At 40.7% G+C, this 13,710-nt stretch overlaps 4 protein-coding genes across 4 annotated transcripts; 1 reads left to right on the forward strand and 3 right to left on the reverse strand.

The window, feature by feature from the left end:
- Positions 1 to 1,259: 1,259 nt before the first annotated feature.
- Positions 1,260 to 3,855, forward strand: LOC107194721 (digestive organ expansion factor homolog). Its single transcript, XM_015584394.1, has one exon. It carries the CDS (start codon positions 1,456 to 1,458, stop codon positions 3,751 to 3,753), a length of 2,298 nt encoding a protein of 765 aa, XP_015439880.1. The 5' UTR covers positions 1,260 to 1,455; the 3' UTR covers positions 3,754 to 3,855.
- A 19-nt stretch (positions 3,856 to 3,874) lies between these two features.
- Positions 3,875 to 8,304, reverse strand: LOC107194722. The gene is made up of 2 exons (XM_015584395.1): positions 7,847 to 8,304; positions 3,875 to 4,472 (listed from the first exon to the last, which is right to left on the reverse strand). The coding sequence occupies exons 1-2, from the start codon at positions 8,232 to 8,234 to the stop codon at positions 4,231 to 4,233; spliced, it is 630 nt and encodes a 209-aa protein (XP_015439881.1). The 5' UTR covers positions 8,235 to 8,304; the 3' UTR covers positions 3,875 to 4,230.
- Positions 8,305 to 8,368: 64 nt separating this feature from the next.
- On the reverse strand, positions 8,369 to 9,230 carry LOC107194563. The gene is made up of 2 exons (XM_015584204.1): positions 8,486 to 9,230; positions 8,369 to 8,436 (listed from the first exon to the last, which is right to left on the reverse strand). The coding sequence occupies exons 1-2, from the start codon at positions 9,006 to 9,008 to the stop codon at positions 8,369 to 8,371; spliced, it is 591 nt and encodes a 196-aa protein (XP_015439690.1). The 5' UTR covers positions 9,009 to 9,230.
- A 613-nt stretch (positions 9,231 to 9,843) lies between these two features.
- On the reverse strand, positions 9,844 to 13,454 carry LOC107194564. The gene is made up of 8 exons (XM_015584205.1): positions 13,222 to 13,454; positions 12,760 to 12,905; positions 12,227 to 12,441; positions 11,950 to 12,123; positions 11,775 to 11,894; positions 10,924 to 11,456; positions 10,202 to 10,475; positions 9,844 to 10,125 (listed from the first exon to the last, which is right to left on the reverse strand). Exons 1-8 carry the CDS (start codon positions 13,452 to 13,454, stop codon positions 9,844 to 9,846), a joined length of 1,977 nt encoding a protein of 658 aa, XP_015439691.1.
- Between the last annotated feature and the right edge of the window lie 256 nt (positions 13,455 to 13,710).

The following is a 13,710-nucleotide window of genomic DNA, read 5'->3' on the forward strand; positions in this document are numbered from 1 at the left end:
AGATTCTGGATCGTTTGTCGATCGAACTTTTTTCAAAATTATTGTTTCGTAGCAATACAATCATAGAAGCAGTAATTTACCAGTCAGTACTTTGATTTAATATATACAATTACTTGTATATCAGATTGTCAAGTTTGAAATCTATGTCGACCATACTGTAATTACTAATTCTGTGTAATTTTAGAACCTTTTGGATAGCGTGCTAAATACTAAGTAGATCCGAGAATATACGGCACTGTCGACGGCGTGTTATTAATGCGCGCGCACCGTCGCCTGTTCGCCTGAACTCGTTGGCTACGAGGGCCTGTCAGGAACCGGATATTTTGTAAACAACCGAGCAAAGGGTTAATTAATTTTGCCTACTTTTCTCTACTTCCTGCGTTTCCCTTCCGTTCGAGTTATCAGGAACACTTGTTAGCGCAGCTGTCGCTGACTACTTTAAGCTGCAGACCGACTGCCTATCAACTAACCGGTAATTAAGAATTTGTTTTATTTATAATATCATAAGCTAATACAATTCTAATAACGTATGTTGAAAATTATTTTGAATACCTTTACAATTACTTGTTACTATATTGTGTAATTTGCAATATCATGGAATTCTGATCTATCGAATCGAAAATGAGAAAAACGATAGTTTAAGATTTGCATCCATTCCGTTAATTTATTCATCAAGATCGATATACTCGATGCAGTTTTTTAAACGGTAATTAACGTTCGGTGACGTAACTGTAAGTGGAAGTTCAAACGATCATGTCACGTTTTATACGTGTTTGTAAATATCATTAAGTTTTGTCCCGCCAAAACAAGGAATCAGTGAAATGAAATGAACATACTTGCAACTGTTAGATGCGCAACCGCATTTTTTTAGTTCAAGTGATTCAACGTGAAGAGAACAATTTATTAAATATTTATTAAATATTAAGGTGTTGTAATCGTCAAACCTTTCTATATAAGCAATTTATTTCTAAATTGAAGATATACAAACAAGTTGCATGCCTTTAGAAAATATTAAAAAAATACTCGAAACATGAAATAAACTATACTTTCTTTTAAATTAGGATTTTCTTATTAAAATATTTTATGTCCATCCGTACATTCGTAGGAGACAAAAAATTTGAATAATTTCTCATAGTTGTGCATTTCAAATACACCGCCCATAGATGTCCTCATTCAGTATGAACATAGCAAGTTTGGCAAAGTGGTGATATATCGTCTATATATAATAAGTAGTGTAACGGCGGTATTTGTCAAAATCTAAGTGTACACATTCTTTAACATATTTATTTAAATATAAACGATATACGAACAAAACATGAGTGATGGTAATGCCTGCGTTTTTGTGTTCTCAAACGTGTATAAATACAGTATTGGCCGTGTGACAATAAAAACACGTGGTCGCGCGTTTTTTATGTGTTAATATGAATTGTTAATCGATGCAGAAAATTTATTGTAATGGCACGTGGGAGAAGACCGACTCGGGGTGGGAAGAGACCAACTCGGGGTGGTAAAAGAAAATTTGACCGGTATGACAATCAACCGAAACCCAAGAAAGGCAAGTTTAACCTAAAAGAAGCTTCATACGTTAGAGAACGTGAGGCTAAAAATAAGGAAATAGAGAAACGGAGGCAAATATTGGAAGAAGAAAAATTGCAACATCGAGAATTAGAGACAGATAGCTTTGACGAAGATGAGACGAATCCTATGCAAGACTTACTGTCTACATTTTCAGGCACGAATACGATTCAGTCAAATGCTATAGAGTCTAATTCAGAGAGTGATTATTCTGACATTGAAGGTGATATTGGAAAAAGTGGCAATGTTGATGAAAATTCGATAATATACAGTGACAATCAGGCAGAGTTGTCCAATGATAGCGAAGGTGAAGAGATTAAAGTAAAAGAATTGGACGAAGAAGATCCTGAAACTGCCCAAGAAGATGCTGGTTATCTAAGAGATCCATTTACAATTCATCTGAGAGATGATTTAGATGCCACACTTTACGATGCAGTTTCTAATGTTCCTCAAATTGTAGACACACAGAAAATAACATGGCCTATACTTGGGAATCTTATTTGTGAAATTCCAAAAACTTCAAGAAATACAGATGGTACAATGAAAAAAACCAAAATTTCGGTTTTGGAAGAAAAGCAATTTGCTAGGGGGGGTACTGTTCCTTCTTTGATCGAAACTGTGGATTGGAACAAGCTATATGTAAAAACACAAATACAAGGCAATATTACAAAAGCTAATTACTCTAATACTGGAGACTGTGTTAATACAAATCCATCGTTTTTGACTCCTTTGCAGAGAGAATTGTTTTCAGTAGTAAACAATTATCAAGATTTATATTATCCTGAAAGAACATTTTCTAATGCTGATCAAATAAGATTTATATATTGTCTACATGCAATTAATCATGCATTAAAGACCAGAACAAAGGTGCTGCATCATAATGCAAAAATATCAAAATCAAAATGTACAAATATGGCAGAAATCCCAGATGAGTATAGAGATCAAGGTTTAGTAAGACCAAAAATTTTAATAATAGTTCCCTTTAGGCATGCGTGCTTACAAATTGTCGAATTATTAATAGCTATTTTAATTGGGGAAGATAAAGGTGGTTCCGTAATGAACAAAATCAGGTTCATGGAAGATTTTAGTGGTAATGAATTGGTGATGCCCAAGAAAAATCCAAAACCAGAGGATTATGAGCAAACATTCCAAGGAAACACAGATGACACCTTCAAAATAGGAATCTCCATCACAAAGAAGACACTGAAACTATATTCAGAATTTTATTCGTCCGACATTATAATTTCATCCCTGTTAGGTTTGAGAATGCTAATTGGTGCAGAAGGCGAAGCAGAGAGGGATTATGATTTTCTGGCATCGATAGAATTATTAATTCTGGATCAAGCTGAAATGTTCCTAATGCAAAATTGGGACCATATGATGCACATTTTAAATCATCTACATTTGCAACCAAAAGATTCGCATGGAACGGATTTTTCTAGAGTCAGAAGTTGGAGTGTAAATGGGTGGAGTAAATACTACAGACAAACCTTAATATTTTCGAGCATTCACGTGCCCGAAATTTATGGGATATTCAATAAGAGATGTTACAATTACGCTGGAAAAGTGAAGGTAATAAATCCTGTTTCCGTTGGATCGATTTGCCAGGTGGTCGTACAAGTTCCCCAAGTATTTCACAGATTCGAAAGTTCGAGTCATTCGCAGGCTTTGGAACAAAGAATGGAATTCTTCGTATCGAAAATACTTCCCCAATACAAGGACCGAATTATGAACCACACATTGATTTTCGTACCATCGTATTTCGATTTTGTGAAGTTGCGAAATTATTTTAAAAAGGAAGAATATAGTTTTGCTCAGATCTGCGAATACTCGAAGGACGCAAAAGTGGCAAGAGCAAGAGACATGTTCTATCACAGCGATGCACATTTTCTTTTATATTCAGAACGATTTCATTACTATCGTAGAATAAGGGTGAAAGGTATAAGGCACGTTATATTTTACGCGCCGCCCACGGTTCCCGGATTTTACAGTGAACTCTGTAATTTAATGCACGAATCGAATCAGAATCCACGGGCGGGTTCTGAAAGTAACATGACCGTAACGGTTCTGTATTGTAAATACGATATCATGCAACTATCCGCGATCGTGGGCACAGAGAAAGCAAAGAAAATGTTTGGGTCGGAAAAGACTGTTCACATGCTCGTGACTGGTGAATGAAGGATCAACGAAAATGGGTATAAAATGTACATTACACATGTTCCAATTGTAAATTACGTGAAAAACGATGATGTGTATGATTAATAATAACAAAAAGTAGTTCCACAGAGAGAATTCGGTTCAGTTTCTTTATTGTATGGTTAGAAAATTCCTTGGAAATAACTACAGCTCCGATCGCATTTCCCTGAAACGATTTCATTTGTCTGTTATATCCACTTAAGCAGTATAAAAATTAAAATTCTCGCTCGTCCTCTAAAAAAAGATATAATCAGGATTCTGAATGAACGGTTATATCACCATCGACAGAAAAAAAGGTAAGCATACACGTGTACAAGGGTTGAAACTCTCGTATAGTATCCCTAGATCCGATCGAAGTCGTACAGAAATCATCTATAAAAAATGTCAAATAAATTCGAATGCTACTTAGCTTCTTTCTCGTCTTTTCGTTTACTAATACGATTCGTTAATAATCGACGATCAAGCGGTCCCGGGACTCGTGTTAGCGAATGTTTCTCTGCTGCTCTCCGTACGGGGATTTAATCGTACATCCGGAGCAGTTAACGGTAAAACGCTAGAAGTTATCGCTGTGGTTCTCGATATGACTGTCAAGAGATTCTTCCGTGGTGTCGCGATATCCAAGGTGGTCGAAGTATTCGGTTCCCCAGTTTGGACGCTCCGATTGGTCACAGTTTCCGCTTCCATCCGTTTTATTTGCGTTTCTGAAAGGAGAAACGAGAAAAAACCACTTGAAACGTTAGTCATCTGCGATTAACCCTATTCGACAGTAATTTTCAACATTGTTATTCGACACGAGGATTCCAAACATGGAATCCATGAAAAATGTGCGTGACACCCGGTTTGAAGGATGAAATCCTATTTTTAAATAGGATTCGATGATTTTACATCCACACATTCTAGTTTCGTTCTCATCCTGACAGGCACGTCTTTCGGATCCCACACGAACGTGTAGTACAAGGACAACAGTATAGCTCCCATACTGACGAATATCACATAGGCGACCACGGTCAGCACGCGTACCAATTTCTGCTTGTGCTTCGGCTCGTACAGCTTGTCTTTACGTTCATCCCCGGCGAATCGAATCTCATTGCCAGTCGCCTTGTGCTCGCGATTTCCCGTGTCGGGATTCGGTTTCTCCGAATTGATATTCGGACCGCTCATCTTTCGCGGCAACTGCATCCTCCGTGAAACGGTGTAGGTACGGACAGACACCACTTCTTTCGACCCCTCGATCAACGTGTGCTCACCGCGAGTGTGCTCGTGAAACGGTCATTGAAACGACGAATTACGAATACTTATGAAACATCGGACCAGCATTTGTTCGACGGTAGCTCTGAACAGGCGAAACGCGTGGAAAAGCATTATTCAACCTCCCCCCGAGGAAAAATCTTCCGAACCGATGTGTATTTATATCTGTACCGCGGGATCGTTTACATTTTTCGACGTGAAATCAGTAAACAGTGGCCGCCGAGTTTACTGCTGCGCGCGCGGCGTGCCAGGAGCGTGTACCTGGTCTGCGTCAAACACACCCTTGCACGTAGAATATTCTTGCGATAGATCGGAGGGCTTCGATCAGATTATCGTGACAGATTTTTTATTATTGTACCTTTAATCACGTTGAATCCGTGCTTTTAGACGGTTCGTTTCGTAGTCACCCAATTATGTTTATCGATAGGGCGTTCCCACCACAAAGCTTTCGCGAGTACGCAAGATGACGGTTACGACGATAGAGAAACAGTCACGAGTTATCAAGGCTTTCGAACGAGCTTTCGAGGACGCGACGCGCACAGGATTTCCTTACTCCCGTGTCGTTGTATTACGACTATTCGATGATTATTTCTGTTCCTTGGACTTGAACGCGGATCAACGTTTCCCACCGATGGCAGCCGTTGAAAAACACACCCATCCAATGACACCACCGACGAGGTGGTGCGCGATGCACTGCGCAAGCTCGAGAACCTTGACTCGTTGGCGCTTCGGTTTCGCAAGCTTCGCAAGGGGTTACTCCGACTTTACAGGATTCACACGTGATGGTAAATGCCGTTAAACCGATACTCTCCCCGGCTGGCCTTATTTCGTTTTCAAGGTTCAGCTTACCTTCACTTATCTACGCGTTGCCTGTCGAATGCTCACGCACCGTTCGTAAAAAGTTATTCTTGTTTCTATCTTTTCTTTTTTTACAAGTTAGATCGTGGTAGATCAGACGATTTATAGGAGAATCGAGTTACGTCGAGCGATTTACTTATCCTGTTTGAAGCATGCCTGCCCCGATGACTATCATCCCGATTTTGAGATTAAGGTGCTTCGCGAAAAAAGGTGACAGAACCGATTAAAAAACGGTTGCGCAAGCATTTTACGTAAACTCGAGCCCGCGTATGTTGCTTCGAAATCTTGTAATATCAAAATCGAGTGGTCATCGAGGACGACATGAACGCGCTTTATATAATTTTGTTCGAGATAGCATTCGTCCAGTCCGTTTAGACCAGTGTTTCCCAACCTTTTTTGGATCATGCCCCACCTCAACGCCTCGATGCCCCCATAACATATTAAACCAAGTTCTGAAAAAGTTTAACTATAAATAAAAAAAGGCACATAGGTAAAATTGTTACCAATCTGGTGGCGAATGTCAATGGTTTGCTAATTGTCCCCCAAAGTATTCAAATTGCCCCTCGGTGGAGCGTAACATCCCACGTTGAGAAACACTGGTCTAGACCAGAGGTTCCCAAAGTGGGCGTTACCGTCCACCAGTGGGCGCTGAGGAGATCCGAGGGCACGTTCTAGTTACTTTATTTCCTTTATTTTGAATTTCACATTTTAAGATTCGAAACTTACATACACTTGGAAATTTTTATAACAGAGATAGTTTACTCGAAAGGCAACTGAAACAAAACAAAAAACTTCGAAAAGGGGAGGGTGAGTCAATAAAGATTGGGAAACTATATAGGCCTGTCGAAACTTTAGACTTTTTCCACCTGGAGTAAAGCGATTTACGCGCTCGCTCGTTTTACAAAGGAGCCACGCCTTTTTCTTAATAGCATTAAGACGTCACTCTCTTCGATCACTTCTGCGAACAAACATAGGCCTTCGATCGGTAGACATTGTCCCGACGAGTGTTTTCCTATACCCACGGAAGAATCACGCAAGAATTCCTCCGAATCTTTTTTTCTTTCAACCGGAAACCGAGGATTCTCGTCTCCCGCGCGTCCGTTGGATTCACTTTATCGTTCAAGCACAGAAACGTTTAGAGGAATCGTGCCGCGAAGCCTGTAGATCCGTTTTTAGAAATTGTTAAATCTTTGTTACGATGCAACGTTAAAGAAGCCATAACGGATCGACCTGACCCTGTTTCAGATATTACGCGGACAATACGGATAATCATCGCATGCCAATCCATCGGCGATCTTATTTCTAAGGTTTTAATCACGACTTTTCATTGTGACTACGTCGAACATCCCAATTCCATTCTCTCCAATTCGTAAATCTTTAACCCCCACTGACGATTTCCAGGGTCTCCCTACTGTGACGAGTAAAAAATTTGGCAAAATTCAGGAATTTTTTTTTAGAAAAAACTATAAGGTATATCGATGTCAAACTTTTTTCTATGAATTCGTATACATTAATAGGATAAGCTTAATTTTTTTCATTTGAAAATATAGTACAGATTAAAAGTTATTGTAATTTTCCGGGACTGTCTAAAAGAAAGGTGCATCCATGGCTGTCATTATATCAAGTGTCTACGTAATCTAAAATTAAAAATTGAGAAAGATTCTTAATCGCTATAAACGTGGCTATCGTCCGTAATAGAATGAATAAAAGATATAGGAAAAATAACAAAATGGTGGAGTTTTGCAAAAGATGCGGATTTTTTTTAAAAAAGTCGCTCGTTTTTCAAAATTCGAATTTTACAAATATCAACTTCATTCTAGTACGAGGGAGAGAGAGCTATGCATGTACTGAACATGCCTATTGATAAAATAAATCGATTTTTTTACCCGTCACAGGAGACCCCTTAACGGTTTTGCGATCTAAATTGAATATAGTAGTCTTTATTTGACAATTTAAAAATGTTTATTACCTTTGAAATCCATCGCAACGTTGTTCGTAAACGCTCGAAACGGTGGATACGATTCCAGACGATCGGCGAATTTCAAGCCACGCGTGGAATTTACGGAGGGCGGCGGATTGCTTACAAGAGCTCCGTCTGTGTACACGTTTCCTCTGTGTTTCCGTGTACCAACATCCCGTTCGTCCGCTCTTGTCATAACAGTCGTCGATTTATCAATTAACGCAGCCGTTCCAGCGGCGGTCGCCGATTCATCGGTGACTAAATTTAATCGGTAATCGTTCGACTGCCCGTGAGTGACTTCGACGCGTGTAGAATGTTCGATGGAATCCTCCACGGTTCCCGTTCCGTTGTTCCCGATCTTTTTCCGATAGATCGCCCTTAACTTCGCCTGGAACATCGCTGGAATGTATTTATTTCGTTCGGTAGCATTCAACCGATCGAGAACGTTCCGAAACGGCTCGGTGCTGTTCTCGTCGCTCGTAAAACGATTCTTATTCCAATCTCCGCCAGAAATAGTAGACGATTTCAATGTCAGAGGCCTGACATCATCACTATCCACCCTTTCTTCGTCTTTTCTTCTCGAGAAAAGTTCCTTTCCTCTACTATCAACACTTAGATCGTTAGTTCTCCAGCCGATTTTGATCGTACCAGCAGTCCGATCGAGCCTCGAATCGTTCATTCTGCTTCGCAGAATCTCTACCAAAGAGTTTCTCAACAGGGCCAAGGATTCGTCCAGCTTGCCGCGACTTTTCGTCGTTTGGTCCTTGTAGAAATCATCGTCCGGTAAGATACGACCGGTAAGCTTCTTGGGCAGACTGTTCGTATCGGTTTCTTCGAGCCTATTTTCCGTATGATTGTTCTTTATCGAATGTTCGGAACGATTCGTCAGGACAGGGGGATCTGCCAATAGGAATTGCACGTCAGGTTCGCCAGACAGGTGAACAGGTCTCCGTAACAGTCGTGGATTAGGTGGCTCCCAGAGGAACAAATAGTACGCGCTCAAAACTATAGCCACGAAACTCACGGAGAACATGTAAGCCACCACGGTAACAAAACGTATGAGCTTCTTGTGGCCCTGACTTTCATAGAGATCCGCGTTAGGATCCTTTTTCCCTGCCTCGCCGGCACCACCCCCCTGAGGACCTTCCTCGCTGCTCTCTTCCTTGCTCATCCCGATTAGAAATTCTTCTTTACTCGATCTTCCGATATAATATATTGAATTAACGATAGGACCGTTTCAGACAACACGTACTACGTCCTAATCGGTCTCATCTTTGCTTCCGGTCTTCGTTAACGCTCCCATCTCCCGTTCCCATCCTCCACTAGCATTGGAATCATTACATTTCACGGCGATTTTAGCAGAAATTTCACCGAAAATTTTATACGCAACTTCTTAGCTTTTCGAATTTTTGATGGATTTTCGCGAAATCGACCGAAAGACAGTTTGACGACCGTGCGCGAGGATGCGTCCCGGCAGCGGAAACACGCACGACTGCAAGTTCCCGACAAACGTTCGTAGAAAAGCGCCCGTTCCGTTCACCACGTGTTAGATTCGCGCGCAAGCGTCCTTAACATTCGATGTATTCGCGTAGGGTAAACCAACCAGTAATTGACTGCATACCAGTGAATGGCCATTAGGCAAGAAATGTAAATTATAAAATTAAAAATTATGAAATGTTTATAAACGGAGCGTTGTTGTACTTTTAATATCCCATATTTTTAGTTTAGTGTTAAATTAAGAGATAAACAGTTAAATTTGCAATTTCTCTGAAATAAAAGTACCATCTCTGTAATAATGGAGTTACCTTTCTCTGAAATAATGGTACTAAAGTTACCCACAGAAAATAATTTTTTTTTAAATTTCGATAATAGTAAGTAATTATTTTTATAAAAGTTTCAAGAAAAATATATGTAATTGCAAGTTGTTTTGTTGTTATAAAGAAATACATTCAAATAGTAATCTCAAACGTCCAGAAATTCAACAGTTCGGTCATTCGCTGGTTGGTTTACCCTACGAATTCGTCGTTCGCCGGTCTGTCAGCGGTATCGTCGAGCTTTCCCTTCCAGCAGACCGACAGTATCTTGTTGTTCGATTGCTCGAACGATTCCTCGTCGGTTCCTTCCGTCTTCTCGTGGGACGAATCATCGTCCGTATCTGAATTAAGAAGCTTTCGATGGTTACAACTGTATGATTCCAGGGTCGTGTTAACGCCAATTGAATTTCTCTCCTGTCCATTCTCCACAGGACATTCCGCGTTGATGTCGTGGTCGAGCTGCTTCGTGACATTCTGTAACAATATTTTTTTTTGCAAAACTTTAGTGTCGTTGTAAGCAAACTTTTTGTTCGTGGTTCTTCTATCGAACCTCGAGTCCAGGCTCCGGATTCGACGACGACGATCGCGGTGAATTTGACGCACCGATACGAGTGTTTCCCGAATTCTCGTCGAATCGACAATTTGACGCGTACGATAAATTCGGGACGTATTGTTGGTTGTTCAGGACACGAAAAACTTGGGTTAATAGATCGTTCGAACCCTCGAAACATGGTATAGGGATTGATGTTTGAGCAACGGTTTGTTGGGCGATTAATGAGTTCAGAGCCGGCATCAATGTCGGGGCGTAAAGCAGCACTGCTAGTCTGTAATATAAGAATAGAAGGTATATAAGAATGGCAAGGGGTCGTTTCTACATTAATAATAATAGTAATTTATTTTAACGGGCGTAAATTCGTTCAATATACAATAAATTCTGAATGAGTGTTCGATGGTTCCTCGGTATTAAACATTAAACATTACATAAACTAATGGCCATATGTGGCTGAAATAAATATCATTGGCTTCAGAATTCCAAACTCTATCACTGGGCTAAACGTCAATAAAAAGCCAGCGTTACATCTGAGTCCGAGCAGCCTTCGAACACTCATGGAAGTTAAAATTAAACATAATCATAATTAAGATTAACACTACAAAGAAGAAGAAAGTAAAAAGAAAATAAGAATGTATATATACAGGGTGTTCCGTTTAAAACAGGCCACCTAAAAATAAGTTTCTGCGATTAATGCAAAAAGTTGTTATTATTGTTCATACCTCAGCAACTGAATGGTGAATCCATTGGGGTCCGACATCGGATTCGTGACCGTTGGTTGAACCATCGGTGTGGAAGCGGTATGAACGTTACTTCGCGGCGTTGGAATTCTTTTCTGTGCTCGAACACATTTCTGCCCGAGTCTCGTTAGATTCTTCGATTGATCGCTCACGAAACGTACACGCTCGGGATTCAACCTGTTGGGACGATTGTTCGGGTAGCTTCGATTATCTTGGATCGTTCGATCGACACGTGGAGCGTCTTCGTGAAGGGAAATCGGCGCGTTCTCCAAGAATTTCACTTGTTTGAACGAAAGTTTTTCGTCGAGATCGACACACGATCCTTGCCGATCACTTCCCGATTTCTGCTCGGAGTCGTCTTGACTGGATCGTGATTCCATCATTGGCTGAATTATCGACGGGTTTCCTGTCAAATTGGTCCGCGTGTGATCTTCGTATTTGATATCGAAATCGGTGCAGTACGATGCTTCCGGTTCGTGTTTCTTGTCGAATCGTTGGTATGCTTCCATCAACGTCTTTTCATGGACGATTTATAAAAGTAAAATTAATTAAATTAATTGCTGGTGCAGATTGATCCTTGAATGCTACATACAGGATGTCTTAGCTAATTTGATCACCTCGAATAATGACTTAACGGTACACTATATGAAAATTTTCAGGCGTGGAACTTAAATGGCATCAAGGGGCACATCTTATAAGGTACGTGCTTTTGCAGAGATTTCAGGGTCACTTTGATTTTTTTTTTTCATAAAGTGTACGGTTAAGTTATTATTCGAGGTGATCAAGTTAACTGAGACACCCTGTATATCCGCATACTCGGATAAACAACGTACATTGTTCGTTATTAATAACGGCATCTGTCTCTTGATAGTGGTCGAAGATTTTTTCGAATTGTCGAATACTTTCGCGACATCGTGATTCTTTCCGTTTTTGAAGATATTGTCGTTGTTTACCTAGAAATGCATATACTTTTATTCGTGGAATACCTATCATGAAGATATACGTTACTTTGGAAGAATTTTGTTCGCCTCTCGAGACGTTGGTTAATTTTATCGAGTCTTGCGGAAGGATCACAGCAACGTTGTGCGTCGAACAGACCGAGGTCGAATTGCTATTCAACGTCTTTGGGCGACACGACTGATTACCAGGATCTCTCATGGGATAAATATCATCGTACGAATTCTAATAAACGAGAATATGCCACCCGGGACAGTGGATTTAAGAAATACGCTTCATATATGCACAATGCTTCCTCGTCGATCCACATGCGAATTTATTCCCTTACCTGGAAAAAGTTTCTGGATTTCGTCCAATTCGTATCGTCCACGATTTTACCGGTCGAATCTCGGACTTTTTTCGCGACGTGTTGCTTCCTTCTTGATGAAAAGTTCATTCTCTCATGATTTCGCGGGTTTTCGCCTCGATTTCCCGGTAAATTCGTAGCCGTGTGCCCGTACTTCCTCGCGAGACAACATTCCTTCCGGTTCACGTCCGTCTGTGACACGAGAAAATTGAATTTTCCATCGTGGATACGTGAAAACGGAGAAGACTGTTGAATACAAACTCCTCTCGATTATTGTCTGGCTTGTTCTACACGATTATTGTCCAGGCGTCATCCCTACCACTGGGGAAGGGACGTGGAACCTGTCAAGTATATAATTTGTTTCCCCTCCATTTTTGTTGCTGGGGGTCGTACTTCGGGCAAAAAATGAATTTACGAAGGTCTGAAGCATTTCTCCCTATAAGGTTATTGTCCAGGCGTGGACCGGATTTCGGGACGATAATCGAGAGGAGTCTGTAGTATTAATGTTTAAAGTACCGTTTGATGGACGGGAAACGTGTTGCGAGACGCTATAGGAAGCAACATTTTCGTTCTGGTCAATTCTCTCTCCATCGCCGCGTATCTTTCTTCCATTTGTCTTATGTACTCCAATAAATATTGACTGGACGCGGTTCTGCATGCACTGAAAACGTAATTCCAGACGGTTTCGTGAGAAAATAATCGTGAAAATCGCGGAGAAATGTGGGAAAGGGTGCGAATGAAGCGGGTCGAATTACGGGATCTGTTGCGTGTACTCTAACGAGCAAACTCGGCTTCCGCTAGGGGAAAAAGTGGCGTTGGTGAAGGGCATCTTAAAATATAATATCGGAAATTATTGAAATTTATGCCAAATTAACATTCGATTTAATATTAATTTCAGTACTTGGTAGGAGGTTTTTTCTCTTACGCCCTTTTTTTCCCCTAGTGGAAGCCAACTTTGCTCGTGAGGTTACACTAACGTTTGATGCGCTCTGAGATACAGATCGTGCGGTTGAGTACGGGCAATGTCCTCGAAGACGATGAAATTTAAACCCAGCGTCAATCCATCGTTAGTGAAGCAAGGAATTCTCGTCAATTCGTTGCACGGTGTTCCGTACGTTCGATTCGCAAGAAGTCGTCGATGGTACTCGTTGCGTCTCCTTTGTTCGCTATGATCGTCCACTGGTTCCGAAAAGATCTGTCGCCCGAACATACTTGTGAATTTGATCGTGAACAGCCACGGAGAATTTTGATATGTTACGATAGCGATACGAAAAAATTTGTGCAGCCCAGGCTATGCGTTATCCATCGTTTGTTTTCTCCATTTTGCTTTTCAGGCGAGTAACGCGTGAAATTCTATTCGCGAAACCTGAAAATCGATTTCCCAAGTCGATTCCTCCGAACACCTCTGTTCGAATCGCATCGTTATGCAAACCAAACTGCAAGTGAACTTATCCGTCATCTATAAT

This window comes from Dufourea novaeangliae, unplaced genomic scaffold, assembly GCF_001272555.1.
Source record: "Dufourea novaeangliae isolate 0120121106 unplaced genomic scaffold, ASM127255v1 scaffold8, whole genome shotgun sequence".
NCBI lineage: Eukaryota > Metazoa > Arthropoda > Insecta > Hymenoptera > Halictidae > Dufourea > Dufourea novaeangliae.

Coding starts and splice junctions, on each gene's coding strand:
- LOC107194721 (XM_015584394.1), top strand. CDS start 1,456: ATGGCACGTGGGAGAAGACCGACTCGGGGTGGGAAGAGACCAACTCGG.
- LOC107194722 (XM_015584395.1), bottom strand. CDS start 8,234: ATGTTCCAGGCGAAGTTAAGGGCGATCTATCGGAAAAAGATCGGGAAC. Junction 4,473..7,846: donor CGTTGCGATGGATTTCAAAG/GTAATAAACATT, acceptor TTCTCCTTTCAG/AAACGCAAATAAAACGGATG.
- LOC107194563 (XM_015584204.1), bottom strand. CDS start 9,008: ATGAGCAAGGAAGAGAGCAGCGAGGAAGGTCCTCAGGGGGGTGGTGCC. Junction 8,437..8,485: donor GAGGCTCGATCGGACTGCTG/GTACGATCAAAA, acceptor TGTTGATAGTAG/AGGAAAGGAACTTTTCTCGA.
- LOC107194564 (XM_015584205.1), bottom strand. CDS start 13,454: ATGTTCGGGCGACAGATCTTTTCGGAACCAGTGGACGATCATAGCGAA. Junction 12,442..12,759: donor GTTTCCCGTCCATCAAACGG/TACTTTAAACAT, acceptor ATTTTCTCGTGT/CACAGACGGACGTGAACCGG. Junction 11,457..11,774: donor CGTTATTAATAACGAACAAT/GTACGTTGTTTA, acceptor GTCCATGAAAAG/ACGTTGATGGAAGCATACCA.